At 49.0% G+C, this 22,460-nt stretch overlaps 2 protein-coding genes across 2 annotated transcripts; one reads left to right on the top strand and one right to left on the bottom strand.

Annotated features, from left to right (window-relative positions):
* Window positions 1-1,620: 1,620 nt before the first annotated feature.
* arhgap39 (Rho GTPase activating protein 39) lies at window positions 1,621-15,267 on the bottom strand. The gene is made up of 11 exons (XM_061298390.1): window positions 15,143-15,267; window positions 7,533-7,952; window positions 5,724-6,981; window positions 5,444-5,608; window positions 5,182-5,367; window positions 4,865-5,078; window positions 4,637-4,710; window positions 4,369-4,568; window positions 4,114-4,205; window positions 3,828-3,997; window positions 1,621-3,584 (listed from the first exon to the last, which is right to left on the bottom strand). Exons 1-11 carry the CDS (start codon window positions 15,151-15,153, stop codon window positions 3,390-3,392), a joined length of 2,985 nt encoding a protein of 994 aa, XP_061154374.1. The 5' UTR covers window positions 15,154-15,267; the 3' UTR covers window positions 1,621-3,389.
* Window positions 15,268-16,422: 1,155 nt separating this feature from the next.
* Window positions 16,423-22,409, top strand: polr1b (RNA polymerase I subunit B). Its single transcript, XM_061297193.1, has 15 exons — window positions 16,423-16,649; window positions 16,869-17,036; window positions 17,115-17,261; window positions 17,392-17,524; window positions 18,028-18,164; window positions 18,309-18,532; window positions 18,610-18,781; window positions 19,006-19,177; window positions 19,273-19,688; window positions 19,804-19,974; window positions 20,043-20,199; window positions 20,277-20,473; window positions 20,747-20,997; window positions 21,082-21,589; window positions 21,710-22,409. The coding sequence occupies exons 1-15, from the start codon at window positions 16,473-16,475 to the stop codon at window positions 22,082-22,084; spliced, it is 3,405 nt and encodes a 1,134-aa protein (XP_061153177.1). The 5' UTR covers window positions 16,423-16,472; the 3' UTR covers window positions 22,085-22,409.
* Window positions 22,410-22,460: the final 51 nt, after the last annotated feature.

Here is a 22,460-nt window from a genome sequence, read left to right as displayed (position 1 = left end):
CTATAGCCTAGGTGACTGATTCACAATTTGGTTTTGTCTGATATCAGATATTAAATAAAGAAAGCCAACTGGCTGATTGATTTGTTTTAATTGAGAGGGAAAAAAAACAGCAAAAGCATTTCACTAGCTGACCAGGAGATGGCGACAGCGTGGCATCTGAAGACCATGGATTGTTTGTTCTGCTATAGCCTAGGTGACTGATTCACAATTTGGTTTTGTCTGATAATAGATATTAAATAAAGAAAACCAACTGGCTAATTGATTTGTTTTAATTGAGAGAAAAAAAAACATCAGCAAAAGCATTTCACTAACTGACCAGGAGATGGCGACAGCGCGGCATCTGAAGACCATGGATCGTTCTGCTATGCCGGTTTAAAAAAAAAAAAAAAAAACGTAATTAGCTAGGGGTCAAAGGTCAAAGGGTTACGGTTCAAAGTTCACCCAGGGGTCAAAGGTCGGTTCAAAGTTCACGGGGTCATGTGCACATTTTCGATTTTTAACTAGAGTTGAAAGTTCAGGGTTCAAAGGTCACCCAGGGGTCACCACGGGGTCACCACGGGGTCACCACGGGGTCACCGCGGGGTCACCGCGGGTTCAAAGTTCAGGGTTCACTTTTTTTTTTTTTTTTTAGGTTAACCTTTATTTAACCCAGTGCTTCTCAATTATTTTCTGTTACGCCCCCCCCTAGCAAGAAGAAAACTATTCGCGCCCCCCCTCCCCACCGTGACTATCCTAACTTGTCTTGTAAGTCGTAAAATGTTGCACTGTCGCAAACGTGACAGAAGTAACAATGAGAGCGCCACTGCCCCCTGCTGTAGTAAACGCGCAATTACACTTTATTCTAGTACTGCCAAAAAAAAAGCCTGTTCCCCAGGGTCACACGCGCCCCCCCAGGATTAGCACCGCGCCCCCCAAGGGGGGCGCGCCCCACTATTTGAGAAGCACTGCGTTACAGTAATACCTGTACTTATCTTATTTAACTATACCGGTCAGCCTCTTTTTTTTTTTTTTACATTTTTGAAATCGGCATCAAAAGGCATAAATATAGTATCTCAATTCAAATGTGTAGACCAGTGTTGGTGAATTTTCAGAGCAAGGCCCTGACCTCCGGGAATTACGGGTGCTCTTGGCTAAGCGACATTAAAAACAACCATTTCATTCGACTGTTTCTTAATTGCAATTGACAACTGCTTTCCCTCAACGTGATGTTCCCACCACGGCCACGCAATGACAGTGTATTACACGTATTTAAATTATTTACATTTCCTGTCAGACGCAGGATTACATTGCTCCGTAGTTGGAGGATAAAGATCATGTGCCTGTTACGTTCTTTACATGTTCTGTGCCACTATTTGTGTTCAAATATCCAGTTGTTCTAAAACTGCAACAATCAATGTTAACCGTTAGCACATACTGATATTTCGTTAGCACATACTGATATTTTCCATTATGTTAGCCTCAAGCTAAACTTGCAGTTGTGAGGCAGTTTACGTATTTGTCTTTAATAAACTTAATAATACTTAATACATTTCAGTCGGGAGTGGCAATAAAATGTTTCAAGTCTGACGAAAAGTGGTGACCTGCCAAAACACGCATTGTATGTTGCGAGCCAAGACGAAGCCACTTTGAGTCGTTTATTAAAGCAAAAAGGAACACGTTCAGTCTTGACTGTAAGTGACAAGTGACAAACACTGATATTCCTCACTCTTCCTCCTCCTCATCACAAGAATAGAAAACCCCCTCGTCCAATATAAAAAGAACTTGGGTTTTCTTTTACACCTGGAACAGGAAACAATCTGCTTCAATGTCACTCTGTGTGCATGCTGATTGACTGCGCGGCTCGGCCACGCCCACAAGGACGCCTTTAAATAGACTCGTAAACTTCCATCAACGTGAGAAAATTTACCATGTCTTTAAAAACTTAAGCTTGTTTGTTTCATGTTAACGTTCACATCACTCGCTATAGGTCAACTTTTTTTTAGTCTGTACACGCTTAATGTACATCACACACATTCGTCTGACACGCGTACAACACGTAAGAAGGCATCAAATAAATAAGAAATAAATTACAAGTTTCAAAAAAGAGCAGGTTAAAAAAATTCGGTCGGCTTCCCAAACCTTTGAATCTTCATAGTAACATTTTTATATGATTAAGATTTGCTTTGAATACAATGGCACCTTGAGATAACGACGTGGGCAAATAAGCTCTATTGTACTTACCGAAAAACAAAATAGGAGTTTGATTGCAGCTTCTAGTTAGTGTGCAATGTGGCCACTGGAGGGTAGTATAATACTGTTATGCAGACACAATCGAAGAAGACTGTTACTACTACAAGTGTTTCATAGTAAGTTAGAGTGCAGAGGATAAACAATTTCTACTTATGTATTATATTTTCAGTAGCCCGTCTTAAGATATTTCCAATTGTCTGTTAGCATTAGGCTAAAGTCAAGTTACTGCAGTTTTCAATACATGTAATTATTGTCTGGATGCGTGAACTGTGTTGATGTCAAGGTCCGTCCTCAGATTTCAACTTTCTGCTTGCAAGATAAAGCCCAAAATTGTTGGGTCTCTTGTATCTCAAGGCACCAATGTAATTTCAAATGAATTTTCTGGGATTGATCCCACCGTGAATGATTACGCTGTCGTCGGGCGCTGACAATCGCTTTTGACACAAATAGGGCAGAAGTGGTGTCGGATGTGAAACTTCACCACCTTCGTACCCGTAAAAGTGTCGGCACTTGTGGTGCTGCGCGAAAGGGGCTTGGACGTTGCAGCGTTGTCTTTTTTTTCCTCTTTTTTTTAGAAGCACATTAGTGTCACGGTGTGAAATAAGTAAACCAAAAGACACATTCACAAATCAGTGGCGAGTCGCAACGGCATCAATGAGGGTATCCTGGTCTTGCAACTGTGAAGGCATATGGAAAGATCTTTCAGGATTTGCTCCATAGTCTTCACACCCAGCTCGAGGTCCATGTACTAGTCGGGTATGTGCTTTGTCCTCACTCGTAAGATGGTTAAGTTGACGCTAAAGTTTCTTCATTTCTCGTGCCTCAGTTGGCATACTGATACTAAGATCGTAAGATGGCTCCATCCTTGATATCTAGTTTGGTGTCCATGTGGTAGTGCTCTCTTGGTCTAGCTGAATAAGAGCATTCGGAGCACTAGTAGAACGACTGTGACTTGTGTTGTTTTTTACAGTTATTTCTTTTTAAAAGCTACAGCTGTACTACTAGTGCACTGAATTGTCTTCCTAGTGAGGACAAAGTATATAAAGGACATGGAGAAATTGCTGGAGGGGCTTTCCATAAAGGCACGCGGAGAACCGCAGGGGTGTGGGTCATGCCACCTTCTTTTTTTCTTTTAGGGTGTGTGTATGTGTGGGGTGGGGTTATAGGATGGTGTCCATGAAGCTGGTGTCCAGCGTGTGGATGAGGAGCCTGATGAAGGACATTTCCTTGCGCGTGTTCTCGAAGATGACGCGCGGGTCGTCCGACTGGCAACGCAAGCAGTTGGGCGCCATCACCATGGCCAGGTTGTTCACGTCCATCTTGGTCACCGACACATTGGACGGCTGCGCGAACACCTGTGTTGCCATGAATTGCTCGATTCAATTCTTTATATACTTTCAGAACTTAATTATAGTAAATTTATAGAAATTGTAAAATTGTATAGATTATTTTCTTTGACAAATACAATTTTAACTTCTTTAATTTCATTAAATACTGTCACAATTCAATTCTTTACAAAAACAAGTTTTCATATCTGCTTAATTATTTGACTATTCCGATGGAATATTCCTGTCCTTGCGCTGGTGCTGTGTTCGTACCTGCAGGAAGCGAATGAGGTAGCATAGCACCAGTTTGTTGATGTGCGGCAGTCCCAGCACTACTTGGACAGCGGCCTCTGCGTTGTCGTAGTTCTTGACGCACTCGTCGTAGAACTCGTGTGGGATGAGTGGCTCCTCTAGCTCGCGGTACCAAAACTTCAGAAGTGATGCTGCGGATGTGCACGCGTGGCATGCAATTAAATGAAAAGTAATATCGGTAAAAAAAACAAAAACATTTTCTTGCTATGAATCCTTTATGCTGGAGGGGGCGGATGTGAGTGCTGACCTGGAATGTGAGGGTCCTCCAGTCCCGTTGGGATCTTCCACTGGTCCACTTGCAGCTTGAGCGCGTTCACCTCATCAATGTCTCCTGGAACCCTGGACACACAAGGAAAACTTGACTTTTTGGATGGAGCTATATGACTATTTTATGTTTATTTCTTATTTTGCAATAGAAAGCCTTGGCGGTATAATGTAGCTTGTCTGACTCAAATTGTTGGTTCACCTTCGAATTTATTGAGATAGAAACGGGGTTTCTGACCTGAAGATGCCCTCCATCTGGTCCCCGTTGAGGCCCAAGACCTCCTCGGACAGGCGGGTCTGAACCCAGGGCAACTGGTGGTCCGGGTAGCGCTCCCTCTGCAGGGCCATGACCTCCTCCAGGGAAGAGCCAAACATGGACGGGCTGAAGATGGCGTTGCGGGCATGCTGGATCTCTTCCAGACAGGGCTTCTGAAGACCCTGAGAACGAACGTGGACACACGTGACTGGACTAGATTGGATTGAACTGGACGGGGTCTCAACGGTACCTTCTTAGCGCCGGTCAGTGCCGCCTTGGTTAGCTTCCTGTAGCAATGTTTAGCATAGCTGCTAATAGCTACTCCTGAAGAAAACAACACACAGGACTTATTTAATAACTTTCATAAATTAATTCTTATTTACACAGCTGTTTGTAATATTTTGACCATCATATAGAAAAATAAGGTTGTCAAAAAATCACAGCTAAATAATAAGACTAGACTTAGGTGTGTACAAACCCTTGGTGTCGTTGAGAGGGTCCATGTGTCTGCAGATGTAGCCCTCAAGGTAGTTGTGGAAGCGCGGCGTGGGCGGGAAGAACGCCAGGCAGATGGCCATTAGCTCCCAGCCACGCTCCAGACTGTCGTAGCGGAAGTTCTCCGTGGTCTGCCGGCACAGCTGGATGTAGAGCTCATCACGGAGTCCCTGGTTACTCCATCCGCGGACCACCACCTAGAGGGGAAAAAAAAAAGGCCACTAAGACAATCCGTTAGATTTTCTGTGGTTGCCAACCACGCCTGAAGAGGGCACTGCTGTGTACTAAAAGTCCTTAGACCTCCAGGGCTACGTTGAGGGGGTCGGCTTTGGTGCGGCGATCCCCCATGTAGGTCTGGATGAGCTTGAAGATGTCCACCGCTTCCTTCTTGACGCTGCGGTCCGAAGTGACGATCATGGGCTTCTTGATGGGCTCGCTGCTCCACGCCAGCATGTTGGCGATGGACACCTTTCTCCTGAACAGACCCTGACAATTCATCGCATGACTGGATTACTATGACGTTAAGAGCGGTAAGTGAGCATTAAAGCTAGCGTCTGTGCACCTGCGTGTGTTTGTTGAAGTGCTTGGACGCCCAGTTCTCGATGTCGGTCTCGGAGGACGGTTTTCTCAGGGTGAATTCCGGGAAGACGCCGCAGCTGGCGCTCGGCATCATGTTCCTGGCATTGCGGCTGGCCTCAAACTGGGCGCAGGCTCCTAGGTCCTCCGACTGAGACGAGAAGAAGGGCAAAATGTTAAGTTAAATTTTCCAGCGGGTATCTGGGAGGCGGCTAACCAATTACAAATACTATTTACTTTGCCAAGTCCCGTGAGGGAAGGAGTACCTGTGAGGGATGGAGATAAGTCTCGGGTGAGGCCAGGCTGGTTTGCATGGAGAGACTTTTCTCCAGCAGGGCCTGAGGGAATCCGAGACGCTCGAAGGTGCTTCTCTTCCAGAGGTGTCCATCGCTTTGCGCCAGGGCTTCGTCCTCGCTAAAAGCCCTCACCACCGGCCCCGGCAGCGGGGGCGGCACGGCGCCGTCGCTCTCGTAGCCGTCCTTGGAGCTCTGGGCGCCGCCCTGGCCAGAGTCCCAGCTGCTGCGTTGCTTCATCACCTGCTGCGCCTCCCACGCCAGGCGGGCCTGCGCCAGCATGGCCTCCGACGCCGTGCCCCCAAAGTCCCCATCAGGGGCGGCGCAGCGAGCCAACTCCTGGGGGAGCGACGGCTTCCGGCTTTTGCGCTTGCGGTTTCCGCCGGGGGAGAAGGCTCCGGCGGAGGACGTAGACAAAGAGTGAGTTTGGCTGGACGACCAGGATACGGAATCCTCGTAGAGCAGCCTCTGGCCCCCCTCGCCGCTGTAGTCCAGCAGCAGGCGGGGGTCTCGGATCAGCGACTGACTGTGCTGCAGGGTGTAGGAGCCCCCGTAGGAGCCGCCGTAGCCTCCCGTGGTGCCGTAACGCAGCAGGCGGTCGGCCGTCTTGAAGCGAGGGCTAGAGGACGACTGTTCCACATACACCAGCTGCTTGACGTATTCCTTCCCCACTGGACTGTACTCCAGACTTTGCGTCTTGTCTGGACATTTCTGTCGGGTCAGAACCAGCTGGCCGTAAGGGGACTGCTTGGGAGAGTGGTAGAGGGGCACCGAGGTCTTGCGGGCGGGCGACTTCCCGGCGCCGTAGAAGGACGATTCGGACAGATGGATGTCGGAGGGCGGCTCCTCATAGATGGGCGGCGGTTGGTACTCGGAGGGCGGCTCCTCGTAGAGCGGTGGCTCGTAGAGCGGTGGCTCGTAGGCGTAGCGGGGCGACGACGGCTGCGACTCGGCCGAGGAGCGTCGTTGGGTGCCGCCCAGCTCGGCGCGCTTCAGAAAGGGAGAATGCCGGCGCTCGGGATACGGGACCGGGGAGGCGTCGGGTTCCGAGGGTGCTGGGTTGCCGCCCCCGGAGGAACGCCGGCTTCGCGCCGCCGTGCCCCCGCCCGGCGTGGGCGGGTCGCACGGCGAGTAACCGTTCCCCTGGTGGGACAGGAAGCTGGGCTCGCGGTCCGTCACCTTGATCAGCATGCGCTCCTTGGTACCTGTGTTCCATCTGAACGGGGACGTGCTGAGGCCGGGAGAGGGGACGACAAGATAGGAGGAGGAGGAAAGGAGAAAGGAATCAATGAGAAAATACAAAAGGGATGAGACACATTCAGGGGAGAGCGAGAGACTTCAAGTCAATCAATAAAAAAATGAAAAGCGGCAAGTGTTTAATTAGCCAAAGTTCGTCGAGTTCATGTTGAAACTTTAATCAGGCAAGCGTTTCACTGGCACCCAGCGAGCCAGCCAGCGAGCCAGCTCCTCACTTGGCATCGGTCTCGTTTATCCAACACCGCTGACAACCACAGGAGGACCCTAGTGTGAAATTGATCGGTCACCTGGCACTTTGGCACCTCTGAAGCGAGCGGGCGCCGAATGCTCGCTGAATGGCGTGAGCGTGAGAATGTGACAACAAACAAGAGAAGCCTTCAAAGGCGCTTGGGATCTTTTGAAGGCCCAGCACATTTTCAGAGCCTCAGCAGGCCTTTTGGGAAGCAGACTTTCCGCTTATAAACTCAAAATTTTCCGAGATGAGCCTGAGATGTTGCGTAACGGTCGGCCCCCGCCCTCACTCACCGCTCTGCTTCGTCCTTCCCGACCTGTTTGTCAGTCCCTTCCTGATCCAGGGAGGATGAGGTGCTCCCTTCCCGGCTGACCCCGCTGTTGCGTCCCGGACTGTTGTCGGCCGACGCCCCTTCGGCCCCCCCGGCGGCGGCGTGGCGGGGGCTGGCGGCGTCGGTGTGCTGCTTGAGCGTCTGCAGTTTAGCCAGCGGGATGATGTCGCAACCTTGCGGGCGGTGCCAGACGGTGCGCTGCGTGGAAGCATTGTAGTAGTAGAAGCGCGAGGTGTTGGGGTCAAACAGCTCCCACCACTGGTTATCGCCCGTGCGCTTGATGCGCACACCCGGCGGCGGGTCCCACACGCACTCGCCCGTCAGTAGGTTGGCGTACATGCGCTCGCGCGTGCGCGGCTCGATGATCTCCACCCACTCCAACCTGGCGGCACACAAACGGGTAGTCTCGGTCAGCTCAACTCCGTTAGCATGTGGCTATGCTATTCTCAGCCATTGAGATTAAATGTTTAAGAGAGGAAGAGAAAGAAAACTTGTAAACACATGAAATTGGTAAATTAAAACAAAAAAGTGTGTCTTTGTAAACAGCCACTGTCACAGTCCCGCCGTGTCAAATGGAGCAGGAGGGGGCCGTTAAGTAGAACTCCGCTGGTGCGACGGGAGGATTAATTGGCCGTAATTGCTTCACGCCTTTGCAGTCCAAGTGACCCACTTTCAGCCCACGGCGTGGGATGAAATATTCACCAACGAAAAACTGACGATTGACACGATCACCCCTTTCACGCAGTCTGCTCAAGCTGACGTTTTTCTACCCCCGTGCCGTGTCTCTTTTTCCCCAGGTTCCTATTCTGAGCAAAATGAACGGACATTGAAGAACATTTTTCAGGTCATATTAGTAGAAGCATGGAAGTAAGATGATGTATGGAATGGCAGGACGGGGTTGTCAACTGAAAGCTGGCGTCTGTCAGACTAACGCACGTCGACAAAGACAATCGGAGCGACTACAAACGTCGGCCAAGGGCTGCGAGGCGTCAGCCATCTTGCTGCCCGGCGCTAGTGACATCATACAACTGCCACACGCTAAAGTAGCTCATGTTCAAGAATTTATGCCTAAACAACTAAATGTTAAAAGGGCTTATACGACTTGATAAAATTGTATTTTGCTGGTGGGCAAAAAGCTCGTTTTCTTCGTTTTGGTCAGTACAAGTCAAGCTTGTGAGATCGGACAATAAGCTTTTTATTCTTTTTTTTGAGCTGTTTTTGTGAAGTGAGAGCTTCCGAGCGCATCCAAAGAGGCTTGAAGTGTGTTTACCAAGAGAGCCGCCATCTTCTCGTGGCCCCTGGCCAGCCGCTTTATGTCCCTGAATGTAACATTTGTCTTGCTTACTTTGCATTCCTTTGTGTGTGTGTGTGTGTGTGTGTGTGTGTGTGTGTGTGTGTGTGTGTGTGTGTGTGTGTGTGTGTGTGTGCGTCTTTCAGTTTTTCTTTCATGGCTTTCAAGTGCTCGCCGCTCGGTTTTGCTCAAGTAAGCAAATTCACCAGATTGTAATCTCAGATTAAATACAGAAGATGTTGCAAATTAGACGGAAAACTTCATCCTCTACAGATTTCTTTCCCAACAAAAGTTCCGGTGTTATCAGTGACGAAGCAAAATGGCAGCATTTGTGTGTAACTAAATTAGAAAAAATGTGACAAATGTTCATTACATATTTTTCAAACAATAATTGATATCTTGTGATCAACTTCCAAAAATCTAATAAAAATACTGTCATACCATATATTATATGGCATATAACATTTCAATTCAGTTTCAGAGTCCCAATTTCCACAACATAGTTTAAGGAATATGAAAACAATGGTTGAAGCAAAACGCTTTTAGACACTGTCTGATGTGATAGTGGATTCATCCATGGGAGGGAGGAAGGAAGGAAGGAAGGAAGGAAGGAAGGAAGGAAGGAAGGAAGGAAGGAAGGAAGGAAGGAAGGAAGGAAGGAAGGAAGGAAGGAAGGAAGGAAGGAAGGAAGGAAGGAAGGAAGGAAGGAAGGAAGGAAGGAAGGAAGGAAGGAAGGAAGGAAGGAAGGAATGTGAGTTATTCTGAGGAGAGGCGCTGGGCTCCTCCCCCGCCATCTGGCGGGTGGCGGCATTCCACTCATTCTGTCGCAGCCGCTCAAAGCTGAGCGCATCTCCTCTCCGTGGATTCCTGCGTCATTCCCGGTGAGCGTCCTGAGCTCATCTGGAATCTTGCCAACACTAAAGCGGCCTCCGGGAAAGCCGGGAGCTGAAAACTTGGGAGGTGCCAGTCGGCCCCCTGCCGTGCCGCGCCGCAAAACATGGCCACAAAGGCTTTTGTACCCCCTCATCTTTTACTGAAGAGCTGTAAAACACGTTTTCTTAAAGTCTCTGATTAACGCACAACACGTGACTCACGTGACGCTCTACTGAACTGAGCTTTTTTGTTGGATTTTCTTGTTGACGGAAGATGGATGCCTGGGTGTGTAAAATGCCGGGGAATCCATCTTATTATTATTTTATAATATTCGAACTGTGTTCACTCCCACAATGGCGCAAACGCCCCCAAACTCCACCCAGGCGCAGTTAGACAAAAACAAGGCCCTTAAAGGGCAGTTTTCTTCTCTCGTATCAGAGTAATACACTTGTATCCGTCAAGCAGATGTCATGTGACATGCACACACACGCAGCGAGACTAATAAACTATGTGCGGCTAATTAAACATTGATTGCCGCTCCGTCCATTTGCGAGCCGGCTCATGTTAAATGCAGGAGCTGCTCTTTCCCAACACTCGAACGGCACTGGCTAGCCGCCGTCACGCTACGCCTGCGTGTGAGTCAGCATCAGCTGATTTCACAGCATTTGATGAGTGCGTACACTCATTAACAGCGAGTGTGCCCGCACAGATGTCCTCCGCGACGGCAGCTAGCGGACACCTCGCGTGTGCACATGCTAGCTCGTCTGTTAGCTCACCAGCTTTCAACTCTCCCCCCTCAAATTGCCACCATGATGATCACAGATTGTGACATGACAGGCCGTTATTATAACAGTTTGTACGCTCGTAGCGAACATGCGCCAAGGCTTCACGCTGAATGCTGCAGGTGCTGCTATTTTGATTAGCAACGGAACAAAACTGGTTTAATTGTTTTGATGCCTTGCTAGATGCTGCTGTTTTGATTCGCAATAAGAATATGCATACGCACACACCTAAAAGTGGAAAGGATTCACGGTCCTTCAGAGCCTTGCAGAACGATGAAAGAATGAATTTGCCATCCTTTCTTTGATTTCGCCCCATCAATTTTATGCCGAGGATGCTCCACATCCACTGATGATTTTCCGTGTCAGTGAGCGGGGTGCGTCCAATCACTGTTTGACTAACAGGGGTGAGGATTGCAGGGCCAATACCAATCAAGAGATACAGCAAGTGACACCCTCCAGCCCCCGCCCCCTCCGTCATTTTCTGGTTACTATCAACCAGTCCATCAGGTACCCCTCCCCCCAATCCTTGCCATCCTGACAGCCAGTGCTGCCACTGTCCATGATTCTGAGCCCCGAGAACAGCCGCAAACTGGATTCCCCAAGATGCAACCTTCATGCCATAGTTTTAGCATTCTTGCTAATCCTCGCATAATTTATCTAAGAATCGAATTGCCGAGTCCCAAAAAGCTTTGCTGGGCTGGACGGGCTCATGTCACCTATGCGCCGGTAGTCAAAGGTCGAGGCGAGCTCTGTGCCACACCAGCGAGTGGCAACGAGTCTCTCACCGAGGGAAGACAAGGAAAGACGGAGAAACTATGCTAATTGCTAAGCTAACCTTAAACAAAACACACGCACACACACGTGCCACAGTGGATGCTGCGCATCAGTTGAGTGCGGGGGAGACGGTTTCCTAGCAACGGTGGCCTCATCCATGGCGTGACCCTCTGTTGCTGCACATGTGCCATGTCTGCAAAGGTAGCGTGACACCAACCCACTCGTTCCCCATCCCCCTCATCCCGCCCCGCTGCCGAAATCCCATGATTGCGGCATCAGACACAACATTCAGGCAGCGCCTAACATCAACATTACAAGATTCTGACTTCAAATTGTGACCAATGCTCAAAAGCATAACTTGAAAAACCTTTTCCTTGTCACCTTAAACAACGCTTGAAACCCTAATTTACAACCTTAACTCGAAACCTCAACCCTGACTTTTAACCTTTACTCAATCTTGAAAGCGTGATTTGAAATCTTAATCTTGGTTTCTAAACAACATTTGAAACCCAAGGGCGATCTTAAAACCTTAATCCTGGCTTTAGAGCTTAACTTGACACCCTAACTTGAGTTCAAAAGCCTGACTTGAAATCTAAACTAAAAACCACCAAGACTGGTTAATTTGAAAAAAATCACCAAAGTGCTATCTTGTTTGTTACTTCCACTTTCTACAGTACACCCCACCATACTCCCAGATGGTCATCAAGAGACATATTGTGCCCGGCCAGAGTCTTTTACAGCTCTATTACACACGCATGCACACGTGCGCACACACACACAGAGACACACACACGCACACACGGATTGTGGGGGTTGAGTGGCTTTGAATAGCAAGCGGAACACTTGAGTGGGCTTGTTTGACCACTCTGACCCTTCAGCCTACACCCTACGGACCAATCACAGCCATTATCACACACGCACACACACACACACACACAGACACATACATACACGCATACACACACACGCACACAAAAAATGAGCAGCTCTGCTTCCTTGCTGCTTCAAGCGTTCGCACATAGACTGCAGCATAACCAAATCCTTCACGTGTGCTGAACGTCCTATTTCCATCCGTTCTTCCATCACACCTGATATTTACATTACAGTGGTGGCGCATTCACAAGGACGTGTCAACTCCTCTGTGAGCTCATCAGTGCAGCACTAATTGCCGGAGTTCTATGTAAAGAATATGCCAGTGTTCAGAACATCCATGTTAATTGGTGTTAAGATAGCAGTCCATTGTCAATACGGTTGGGGATTGTTTAAAATACACACATTTTAGTGTTTAGATTTTTCTTACTGTTACTCGTTACTGCTGTGAGATGGTGGCAAAAAAACATTTGCCTCATAAAAGTCCACTAGCTTAATGCTAACACACAATGCAAAGGTTCACAGACAAATGAACAAAAGTGCCTGTATGTTTGGTACTGTTGTTGTTTGTCACAAAATTGGATTCAAGTGTCATTTTATTCCAAGCTTGGCATCAATTAGCAATGCTTGCCAGGTTGACAAATTAAAATTTTAGCATCCAAAAGGCACTTTTGGGTGTGACGACGGCAGCTTGATGAAATATGCGCTACTTCCCCCACTGAGTTGTGTGCGTGCGTGCGTGCGTGCCCAAATCAAAGTGTTCCACTGCAGCCTCTTGTGTTGATCTACTACCGCTACCACTCATCACAATAACAACAACAACAATGGCTGCGGGGATTCATTTCCACAACCTCTCCCTCTCTCCGACTGGGACAAGCAAGCGACTGTTAATTAAAACTGCCTCCTCGTTAACATTCCCTCACCTTGTCACATCAATACACGTACGCACATCGGAAATACATTCACTCACATTCACACAAACGTCAACACACACATCACAGCAACGTGCATCACATCGAAACACTTGTGAAAACACCATACACAGGAAAAACAAACAAACACACACACACACACACACATACACAAACACACACACACACACACACACACACTGAGCAGCAGCATTTCAACAAATACAATAAGACGTAATCCTATTAGAGTTGGAAAGTGCCCCCGCCCCCAACGCACTCAGGTTGCTAACACTCACACACACACTCTACCCACTAAAATACGCACACCCGCTGCTAGCTAGCTACTAGCAATGATTAGCACACAGCACTTCAACAAGCCAAAATAGACCACAAACCATCAAGTTGAACAGGCGGATAGCCATTTTGCTTTAAAGCGGCCGTTTTGGGCAAATTTCACGAGTTGAACTTTGACAAACTTCATGCAACTGTTTATCATTTACATTACTGTGAGGCGCTTCAAGTAATATTTTGTGATAATAACTCAGTATGTCTGTCACCTTCGCACACATACATGACATGCATACACAACAAAATTTGCATTTTGGTTCAAAGCAGCCAAGCTCAATGTGAGTGTGCACGTCTGTCGTGATTTAAATGAGGTTACACGATCCCCGCGACACACAAATGCAACAACATCAATTATTAAGCAGGGCTAACCATGCTAGCCTAGCTGTGTGCCAGCTGTGCCAGAAACAAGCTAAGTTAGCCTCACGCTCTACTCTGTGTCATCTTCACTATCCACAGAACAAAGGAGTGCGCTCACTTTTTGGCACTAGGTCACCAGACCGCATTCAAATTTGGCTTGTTTTAAATGTTCCACCGGATTCACGGCTGAACATCAAGTTAGGAACACACCTCAGAGCACTTTTCCCAACAACTAATGTGAGCTCTCCGATACGCCATATAGTGGGAGAGACTGGATTCATCATCCAGTTGTCAATTTGACCTCTTCTTAAAGAGAAGTATGTTTTTATTTTTTGCTTTGCTTCGTAGGGATTTTTGGGTGGGAAACATGGAAGACCCTGTACTGGTCACCAGCCAATTGCAAGACACCAGAAGACGAACAATCAACTGGTCGACAGCCAAGTTCATGGCAGACGTGAACAAACCACGAATGAACTGGTCGAATGTACATTAAGGCACATATAGACCAGCAACTGATTGTCAGTGACAAAGCAAAGATTGCAGTCAAGCTTCACACAGCCCGGCCTGTTACTAGATTTGAGCCCTGAACCTCCGAACTGAGAGGTATAGGCAAGCAACAGCCGCCATGCTGCCTTCCTTACTGAATGGGAGTAGGCAACGTGGGCCTGTAAGGCGTCGCAATGGAATTAGAAGTGCACCGCACTTCCTGCTGTCTCCCTTCATCCATCATCCGGATGAGGGTGAGGCCACTGAAACTTTACGTGATGTTTTCAACAGCTACATTTGCAATAGTTCGATAATAAAATGCAATAGTTGACTGGGAAAAGTTGCATTTTGGAAGAAAATGCAAGACTTTGCCCAACCCCCTAAAATGTTATATCTGTCGAGGAAAGTGGCCAAGTTGATCATTTCGCCATAAATGCACACTATTTACAGTCAGAAAGGCAACATTAGACTGACTCCGTCCATCCTCGGTGAGGATGAGGATAAGGATGCTGAAGCCGCCTCCTCCTCTTCCTTCTCATCCCGCACTGATGCTCCGTTAGCATCCTCCGTTAGCATTAGCGACATTCCGTTGAGGTGAGGACGATTCGCTCCGACAGGTGCATACAAGCAGCGGCCGGCAGCCGCCTGCCAGCAGCCTCTTCCCGGGCGCCAGCTACTCTGCCAATCGAAGCTAAACGAGGGTGGGCGAGCACCCGACACCGAGCCTGGCGCACCTGCCATCAGCTCCTCGGCGAGAACGTTGATAAATGGTGGCCCGGACGCGGCGACCGGCCGCCCGTCCGTCCGTCTGTCCTCCAGTGGCAATATCACTCTTCATTCCATCGACGAAACAACGATAACACGCGTCGCTAAGACTCACCTCTCGGCCATTTTCTCCGGCGCTTTTTAAAATCCGTTTCGAGTAAATCCCACAGAGGTTCGCTCCATGTTGGCCAAAACCGCAACCGCCGCAGTCCAACCAGTCCAACTCGGGCCAGACCAGAGTCAAACTAGCGGTGAGCACTAAGGACACATCCTGTTATGGCTTTCACAATAAAATAAATTATGCTTTCTGAAGTGTGTACCTTGTTGCAATCCTTAGGGTTTTCGGGTCTCAATAGTATATTTCAGAAACACTGAGTCACGTCACAATTACCCTTTAAAACTTGTGTCCCATGTCAAAATTAGTCTTGATCTTTAAATCTAAAATTACTAACTTCCTTTTGTATGATCGTTACTCTCGTTATCTTGGCACATTGGGTCGAATGCGCACTTGGTGGTGAGGCGTTCAATCGAATAACAGTGGGAGATGCCAGCTACCGTGCAGCCGAATATTTGGGTGCCCCGTGCAAGCACACCAATCTCAGTGTGCTATTATGGGGCACCCTGGAAAGAACAGCCAGACGGACAGACGTCTCGTAGTTCACCTGAGGGATGTGGAATCAACATTGCATTGTTTCCACATTTCATAAACCATTATTGAATTTTCCCACGAAAGAGTCGGATTTTAAAACAGAATGACAAAACAGGTATAAAATTAAACCCTGATTTTAGAATTCAGCAGTGATTGCATCTGTATGATTAGTTTGGGAATCTCACCTACATTTGACATAATTTGAATGGGTAAACGATTCACAAACAAGTCAAAAGAAGAAATCAATTTTATTTTTAAAAACGTTACAATTATTTTAAATTTCTAATTTCGGGGACCACCTCCAGTCCCGCCACAGACCTCTAGAGGGCCTCGGACCACCAGTTGACTATCCCTGAACCGGTAGAATACCTCTATGCAAATGACATATGACACGCGCAATCAACCGCATTTACTAAACATGAAAAGTATGTCATTTGCATAGAGGTATTCTACCGGTTTTGCTTGTTCTAGCCTCAAATTTAACAACGGTCCAAATTCTTCATACTAAATCAGTGAAGGGAAGGCGACTATCGCCTTCCGTAAGAGCTGTGTAAAAGCCTATACGCCGCAATGCATTGGAACTAAAACCGTTTAACCTTAATTCATTATAAACATCAATAACAGTACAACACAAAAGAGAGCAGACATAGTATATTTAGTAGTCACAATGGCATGAATTATGCAATTTCACCGTAGTATAAGTTAATGGTGATAACATTTTAGCAGCGAGCGAAGAGGGCTTTGGGCTTCCGTAAGCGGCACTTCCGGATCGAGCTGGCACGTGTGGTAAACAAGCATGGACGCCTTGGAGGACTGGAACGACGTGACCGAAAGTCCGAGTTTGAAGAACCTGACGGACGGAAGCTTCAGTGTACTAAAAGAGAGACAATGTGACGCTGTACAGGATTTGGTCAAAGCGCATATTGACTCTTTTGATCAGGCCATCGGACAAGGACTCAACTCCGTTGTGCAGGTCTTACACGCAACCTAACTAACCCGTATAAACACAACATGAGTGATACCAAACGTGTTCTTTTCAGTTTCTAATACTTGTGTGTATGTATATATTTTTTCCAATGTAATCTTGAGTTTCAAATGAGAATATCTTCCGCTGTAAATGTGCGGGGTATGACGTCAATGCTGTGTTAAGCTGCCAATGTGCGTAATGGAGCGACCGTGGGTGTGTTATCAGGCCATCCCGCCGTTGGAGTTCATGGTGAAGGGAGAGCGCATCAGTTTGGCCTTCATAGAGGCCACCGTCCACCCGCCGACCGTGTCCAAAGGCAGCGTGTGCCGCGAGATGAGAGTCTTCCCGGCGGAGTGCCGCGCCAGGAGGTCCTCGTACAAGGGCAGGATAGTGGTGAGTGTCGTCAGCGTCGTTGACATAAATAATAATTTAAGTTTGGGGGTAGTGACCGACGTGTTTACATGCTTCCAGGCAGATGTGAGCTGGAGTGTGGACGGAGTCCCCAAAGGGATCATCAAGCAGGGGCTCGGGCAAATCCCCATTATGGTCAAGTCCAAGCTGTGCAACCTGCACGGGATGACGCCGCAGCAGCTGGTGCAACACCACGAGGAGGCTGAGGTAGGGCTTGCAGTGCAGCTCGGCCTTTCCAATTGGGGTGTCAAACTAGGTTTACGATTTTAAGCCTGGGTTAGACTTTGAAAGTGCTGTAAGGTTTTGAATAATTTCACACTGTCTTCGGGATGTTAAGGAAATGGGCGGCTACTTCATTGTGAACGGCATCGAGAAGGTGATTCGCATGCTGATCATGCCTCGGAGGAACTACCCCATTGCTGTGTCACGAGCCAAGTGGAAGAACAGAGGCCATGGATACACGCAGTATGGTGAGAACCCAACTCTTGCACCTGCAATCCATTCACAACGCAACCCGTCCAACATCAACAAACGGGCCGGCGCGATCCTGCATTTCAATTCCAGCTTGTCACAAAACCTCCCAGTCCAAAGTTTAAACATGACTTGGTCAGCTTCCTGTGTTCAGGCCAACAAGATCCACGAAGAACAAGCAGCCAAGGCGTTTCCACAAACATAAACGATTTGCTTGACTTACTTTTAGATGACTTGAGTCCTGCTTCCACTTTCTTCCCAAGATCCGTGTAGTAATATGTGTGAAACAGTTTGTAAATCTCAAATGTGTTCATGGTGAAAGTAAAATGATGCTATAAAGCCAACAAACTACAGCCTGCAAGCACGTTTGACAAAGTTTTCCCCCTTCAAACTTTTTCTCCAAAACAGGGCACCTGTCCCGATCAGCTCTGCTCGTTCATGAGCCTGCGTGCCACACGTAAATGCTTGCTGGCTTGCAAATTTCACACCCTGATCTTTACAGGTTTGTCCATGCGCTGCATGAAGGAGAATCACACGGCCATCAACATGCACCTTCACTACTTGGAAAACGGAACCATCATGCTCAACTTCATCCACCAGAAGGAACTCTTCTTCCTACCCATTGGCTTTATGCTTAAGGTACGCTTGACTGTTAAAATAAGGGGTCAAGGATTTTACGATTTAAAGCCAGCAGTTGTGTTAGACTATCTAAGTTGGGTTTCAAGCCAGGGTTGGGGTTTTCGCAGGGGCTCAAGTCAGGGTTTTGATTCTTTTGCCACGCAGGCGCTGGTGGACCTGAGCGACCTGGAGATTTTCTCAGAGCTGATTAAAGGCATGGAAGAGAACTCGCTGTACCGCAGCGCCGCCTGCGAGATGCTGCGCTTGGTGTCGGCGCAGGGCTGCACGTCACGCTCCAAGGTCCTGGATTACCTGGGCGGACGCTTCCGCGTGAAACTCAACCTGCCCGAGTGGTACACAGACCGGCAGTGCGCCGACTTCCTGCTGGAGTACGCCCGATGGCCTGCATGCATATCACCACGGCAACAACGAAGCAGCCACTCTTAATACCTTTGTGCACCCACAGCGAGTGCATCTGCATCCACTTGCGGACAGGCATGGAGAAGTTCCGGCTGCTGTGCCTGATGTGTCGCAAGCTTTTCAGCTTCGCCAAGCAGGAGTGCCTGGAGGAGAACCCAGACGGCATCGCCTGCCAGGAGGTCCTCACGCCGGGACAGCTCTACCTCATGTTCCTCAAGGTCAGCAATAAATCACTATTACAATCAATTACATAGGAGATTATTATTATTATTTCCCGAAATTAGTGTTTCTTATATTTTATACACGGCAACAAATTTCTTACCATGGTTTAATTTTATTCTTATTTCAAGTCTAATGAATTTGAATGAAATAAACTGAACTGGCCCTGAGCCCAAACAAGCAGCATACCTCAAGTGAGCATGCTTGACGTCCTGTGGGGCAGGAGAAGATGTGCATGTGGCTGCTGTCGGTCAAGGCGGCGGTGGAGAAGCGAGTAAATCACCTGAAGGGTGGCTGGACGGCGGAAAACCTCATCAAGATGTTCAATCTTGGAACCGACCTCAGCAAACCCTTTGAGTACATGCTGGCTACCGGCAACCTCAGCTCCAAGACGGGTCAGCGCCGCCTAGACTTCTGAAACAGGAATTAGTGTTGTGAACTACGGTTAAGGTTTCAAGCATGCGTATTGTCTCACCCCCTTCGTTATTAGGTCTGGGCATGTTGCAGAACACGGGCTTGTGCGTGGTAGCCGACAAGCTCAACTTCATCCGCTACCTGTCGCACTTCCGCTGCGTGCACCGCGGCGCCGCCTTCACCAAGATGCGCACCACGTCTGTGCGCAAGTTGCTGCCCGAGTCCTGGGGCTTCCTTTGCCCTGTGCACACGCCCGACGGCGAGCCCTGCGGCCTCATGAATCACATGACGGCCAGCTGCCAGGTGGTGACGGCATCCTCGTCCACCGTGGGGCTGCCGGCCATACTCTGCTCGATGGGTGTGACCCCCGTCGATGCCACCCCCACCAGCCCCTTCGCCGACTGCTACCCGGTCCTGCTGGACGGCGCCCTGGTGGGTTGGGTGGAGGAACGCCTGGCCCCCGATGTGGTGGATTCACTGCGCAGGTTCAAGGTACGTTAAGCTTAATTTCCCTGGCCAAATTTGCTGGAAACCTCAGGGGCAGAGCTAGAAATTGTTTTTCAGTGGGGTGGCCACTGACGCTGTAGTAAGCGTGACGTTTCTTCAGGTTCTGCAGGAGAAAAAAGTTTCTCCCTGGACTGAGATCATTCAGGTGCCCAAGACGGGCAAAGCCAGCTTGTACCCGGGCCTGTTTCTGTTCACCACGCCGTGCCGCATGATGCGCCCTGTGCGCAACCTGGCGGTCGGCAAGCAGGAGCTCATTGGAACCTTCGAGCAGGTAGCATAGCTAGCACAAGAAAAAGCCGTGTGAAAGCGCCACTTGCTGACACTCGTTTTGTCGGGCAGCTTTATGTGAACGTGGCCGTAAAGGAGGCAGAGGTGGAGGCGGGTGTCAGCAGCCACCAGGAGCTCTTCCCGCACAGCATGCTCAGCGTGGTGGCAAGCTTCATACCCTACTCGGACCACAACCAGAGTCCCAGGAACATGTACCAGTGCCAGATGGGTGAGTGCTGGGATCAGGCAGGCTTTGCACGCGGGCGTTTCCCACTTGTGATGGTGTGAGTGCTCGGCGGTGTCCAGGTAAGCAGACGATGGGCTTTCCCCTTCATGCCTTCCTGGAGCGTTCGGACAACAAGCTGTACCGACTGCAGACGCCGCAGAGCGCACTGGTACGTCCTTCCATGTACGACCACTACCAGCTGGACAACTACCCCAGTGGCACCAACGCCGTGGTGGCTGTCATCTCCTACAGCGGCTACGACATGGAGGACGCAATGGTCAGTGGCACCTACCACACACACAGACACAAAAAAAAACTCATTAGGGTGGGGGTTAGAAAAATTCCAGAAGAATTTGTCCTGCTAAAACCAGAGAGATCTATTGAAATGTCTGTAGATGCCATAATAGTAGCAAAGCACTGTTTTGTCTAAATGAAGCTCTTAAAATGACATCCCTGGTAGTAAGTAAGATGATAGAAAAATAGCTATTCGACAATAATCCGCTTCTAACTAAAAACCTTCACTTTGTTAATGATGTTCCCTGCTGGCCAGATTGTGAACAAGTCTTCATGGGAGCGCGGCTTTGCCCACGGCTGCATCTACAAGACGGAACTGGTGGACTTGGCCCAAAAGGCACGAGGCCACGACGGCGTGGTGTTTGGGGCCAAGCCTGGAGACCCCAAGGTCAATGAGCAGCTGGACGCTGATGGACTTCCGCCGGTGGGCGCCATGCTGCGCTACGGAGACCCCTTCTACAGCTACATCAACCTGAACACCGGCCAGTCCTTTGTCACTTTCTACAAGTGTGTTCTCTTGCTTCCTTCTCTTTCTAACTTATTTGAAATCCTGTTGATGCCTTGTGTGGTCGTAATGCGCTCTTCCCGCAGGAGCCAGGAGGCGTGCGTGGTGGACAACATCAAGATCTGCGGCAACGACGTTGGCACGGGCTTGTTCAAGCGCGTGTGCATCACCATGCGGGTGCCACGCAATCCCACCATCGGCGACAAGTTCGCCAGCCGTCACGGCCAGAAGGGCATTCTGAGCCGGCTGTGGCCCGCCGAGGACATGCCCTTCAGCGAGAGCGGCCTCAGCCCTGACATCTTGTTCAACCCGCACGGATTCCCCTCGCGCATGACCATCGGCATGCTGATAGAGAGCATGGCGGGCAAGTCGGCTGCCCTGCATGGCCTGAGCCACGACGCCACGCCCTTCACCTTCTCTGAAGACAACTCTGCCCTCGACTACTTCGGGGAGATGCTGCGGGCCGGCGGCTACAACTATTATGGCACCGAGCGCCTCTACAGCGGCACCAGCGGCCTGGAGCTGGAGGCCGACATTTTCATCGGCGTGGTTTACTACCAGAGGCTCAGGCACATGGTGTCCGACAAGTTCCAGGTAGGGAGGCAAAACACAATTCCAACAACCTATTAATCAGCACATCATTAACTTATTTTTACTGCTTTCCAATACTGAATTTTAAAAAATGTTAATTTACCGTGACGTATGATGTGGCAGGTCCGTACAACAGGGGCGCGCGACAAGGTCACCAATCAGCCGGTGGGCGGCAGGAACGTGCAAGGCGGCATCCGCTTTGGCGAGATGGAGCGTGACGCGCTGCTATCGCACGGCTCGTCCTTCCTGCTGCAGGACCGCCTCTTCAACTGCTCCGACCGTTCGGTGGCGCAGGTGTGCGTGGACTGCGGGAGTTTGCTGTCGCCGCTGCTGGAAAAGCCGCCGCCTTCCTGGTCATCCACGCGCCACCGTCGCACCGTCTGCACACTCTGCGGCAAGAGCGACTCGGTAGACTCGGTCTCCGTGCCATACGTTTTCCGCTACTTTGTGGCCGAGCTGGCCGCCATGAACATCAAAGTCAAGTTGGACATCAAGTGAGCGAGGTCAGGGCCATGCTAGGAGTTTGCAGGCCCTGTAGGACTCTGCTTTGAGTAGAATAACATTTTGGGCAAACTTGAGAGCTACTTTGGGACTGAAGAAGGCAAAGGACATACAGACTTCTGAAATAATTCATTTGCTTATATTACCTTGAATTATGTGTTATCTATACAAGCGGTCCTCAACCTTTCTTGCGCCACGGACCGGTTGCATGTCAGACAATATTTTCACGGACCGGCCTTTATATAAATACAATGAAATAAAATGATACGACTGGGATAAAAACAAATACAAAGCACATAAAAATAAAACCCACCATTAAGTATCTGCTCCATAGCTTTGTTTTGGTCACTGTAACCGCAGAAAATCCTGCTTC

This window comes from Syngnathus typhle, linkage group LG14, assembly GCF_033458585.1.
Source record: "Syngnathus typhle isolate RoL2023-S1 ecotype Sweden linkage group LG14, RoL_Styp_1.0, whole genome shotgun sequence".
Lineage (NCBI taxonomy): Eukaryota > Metazoa > Chordata > Actinopteri > Syngnathiformes > Syngnathidae > Syngnathus > Syngnathus typhle.
This window is presented reverse-complemented; position numbering and strand designations above follow the sequence as displayed.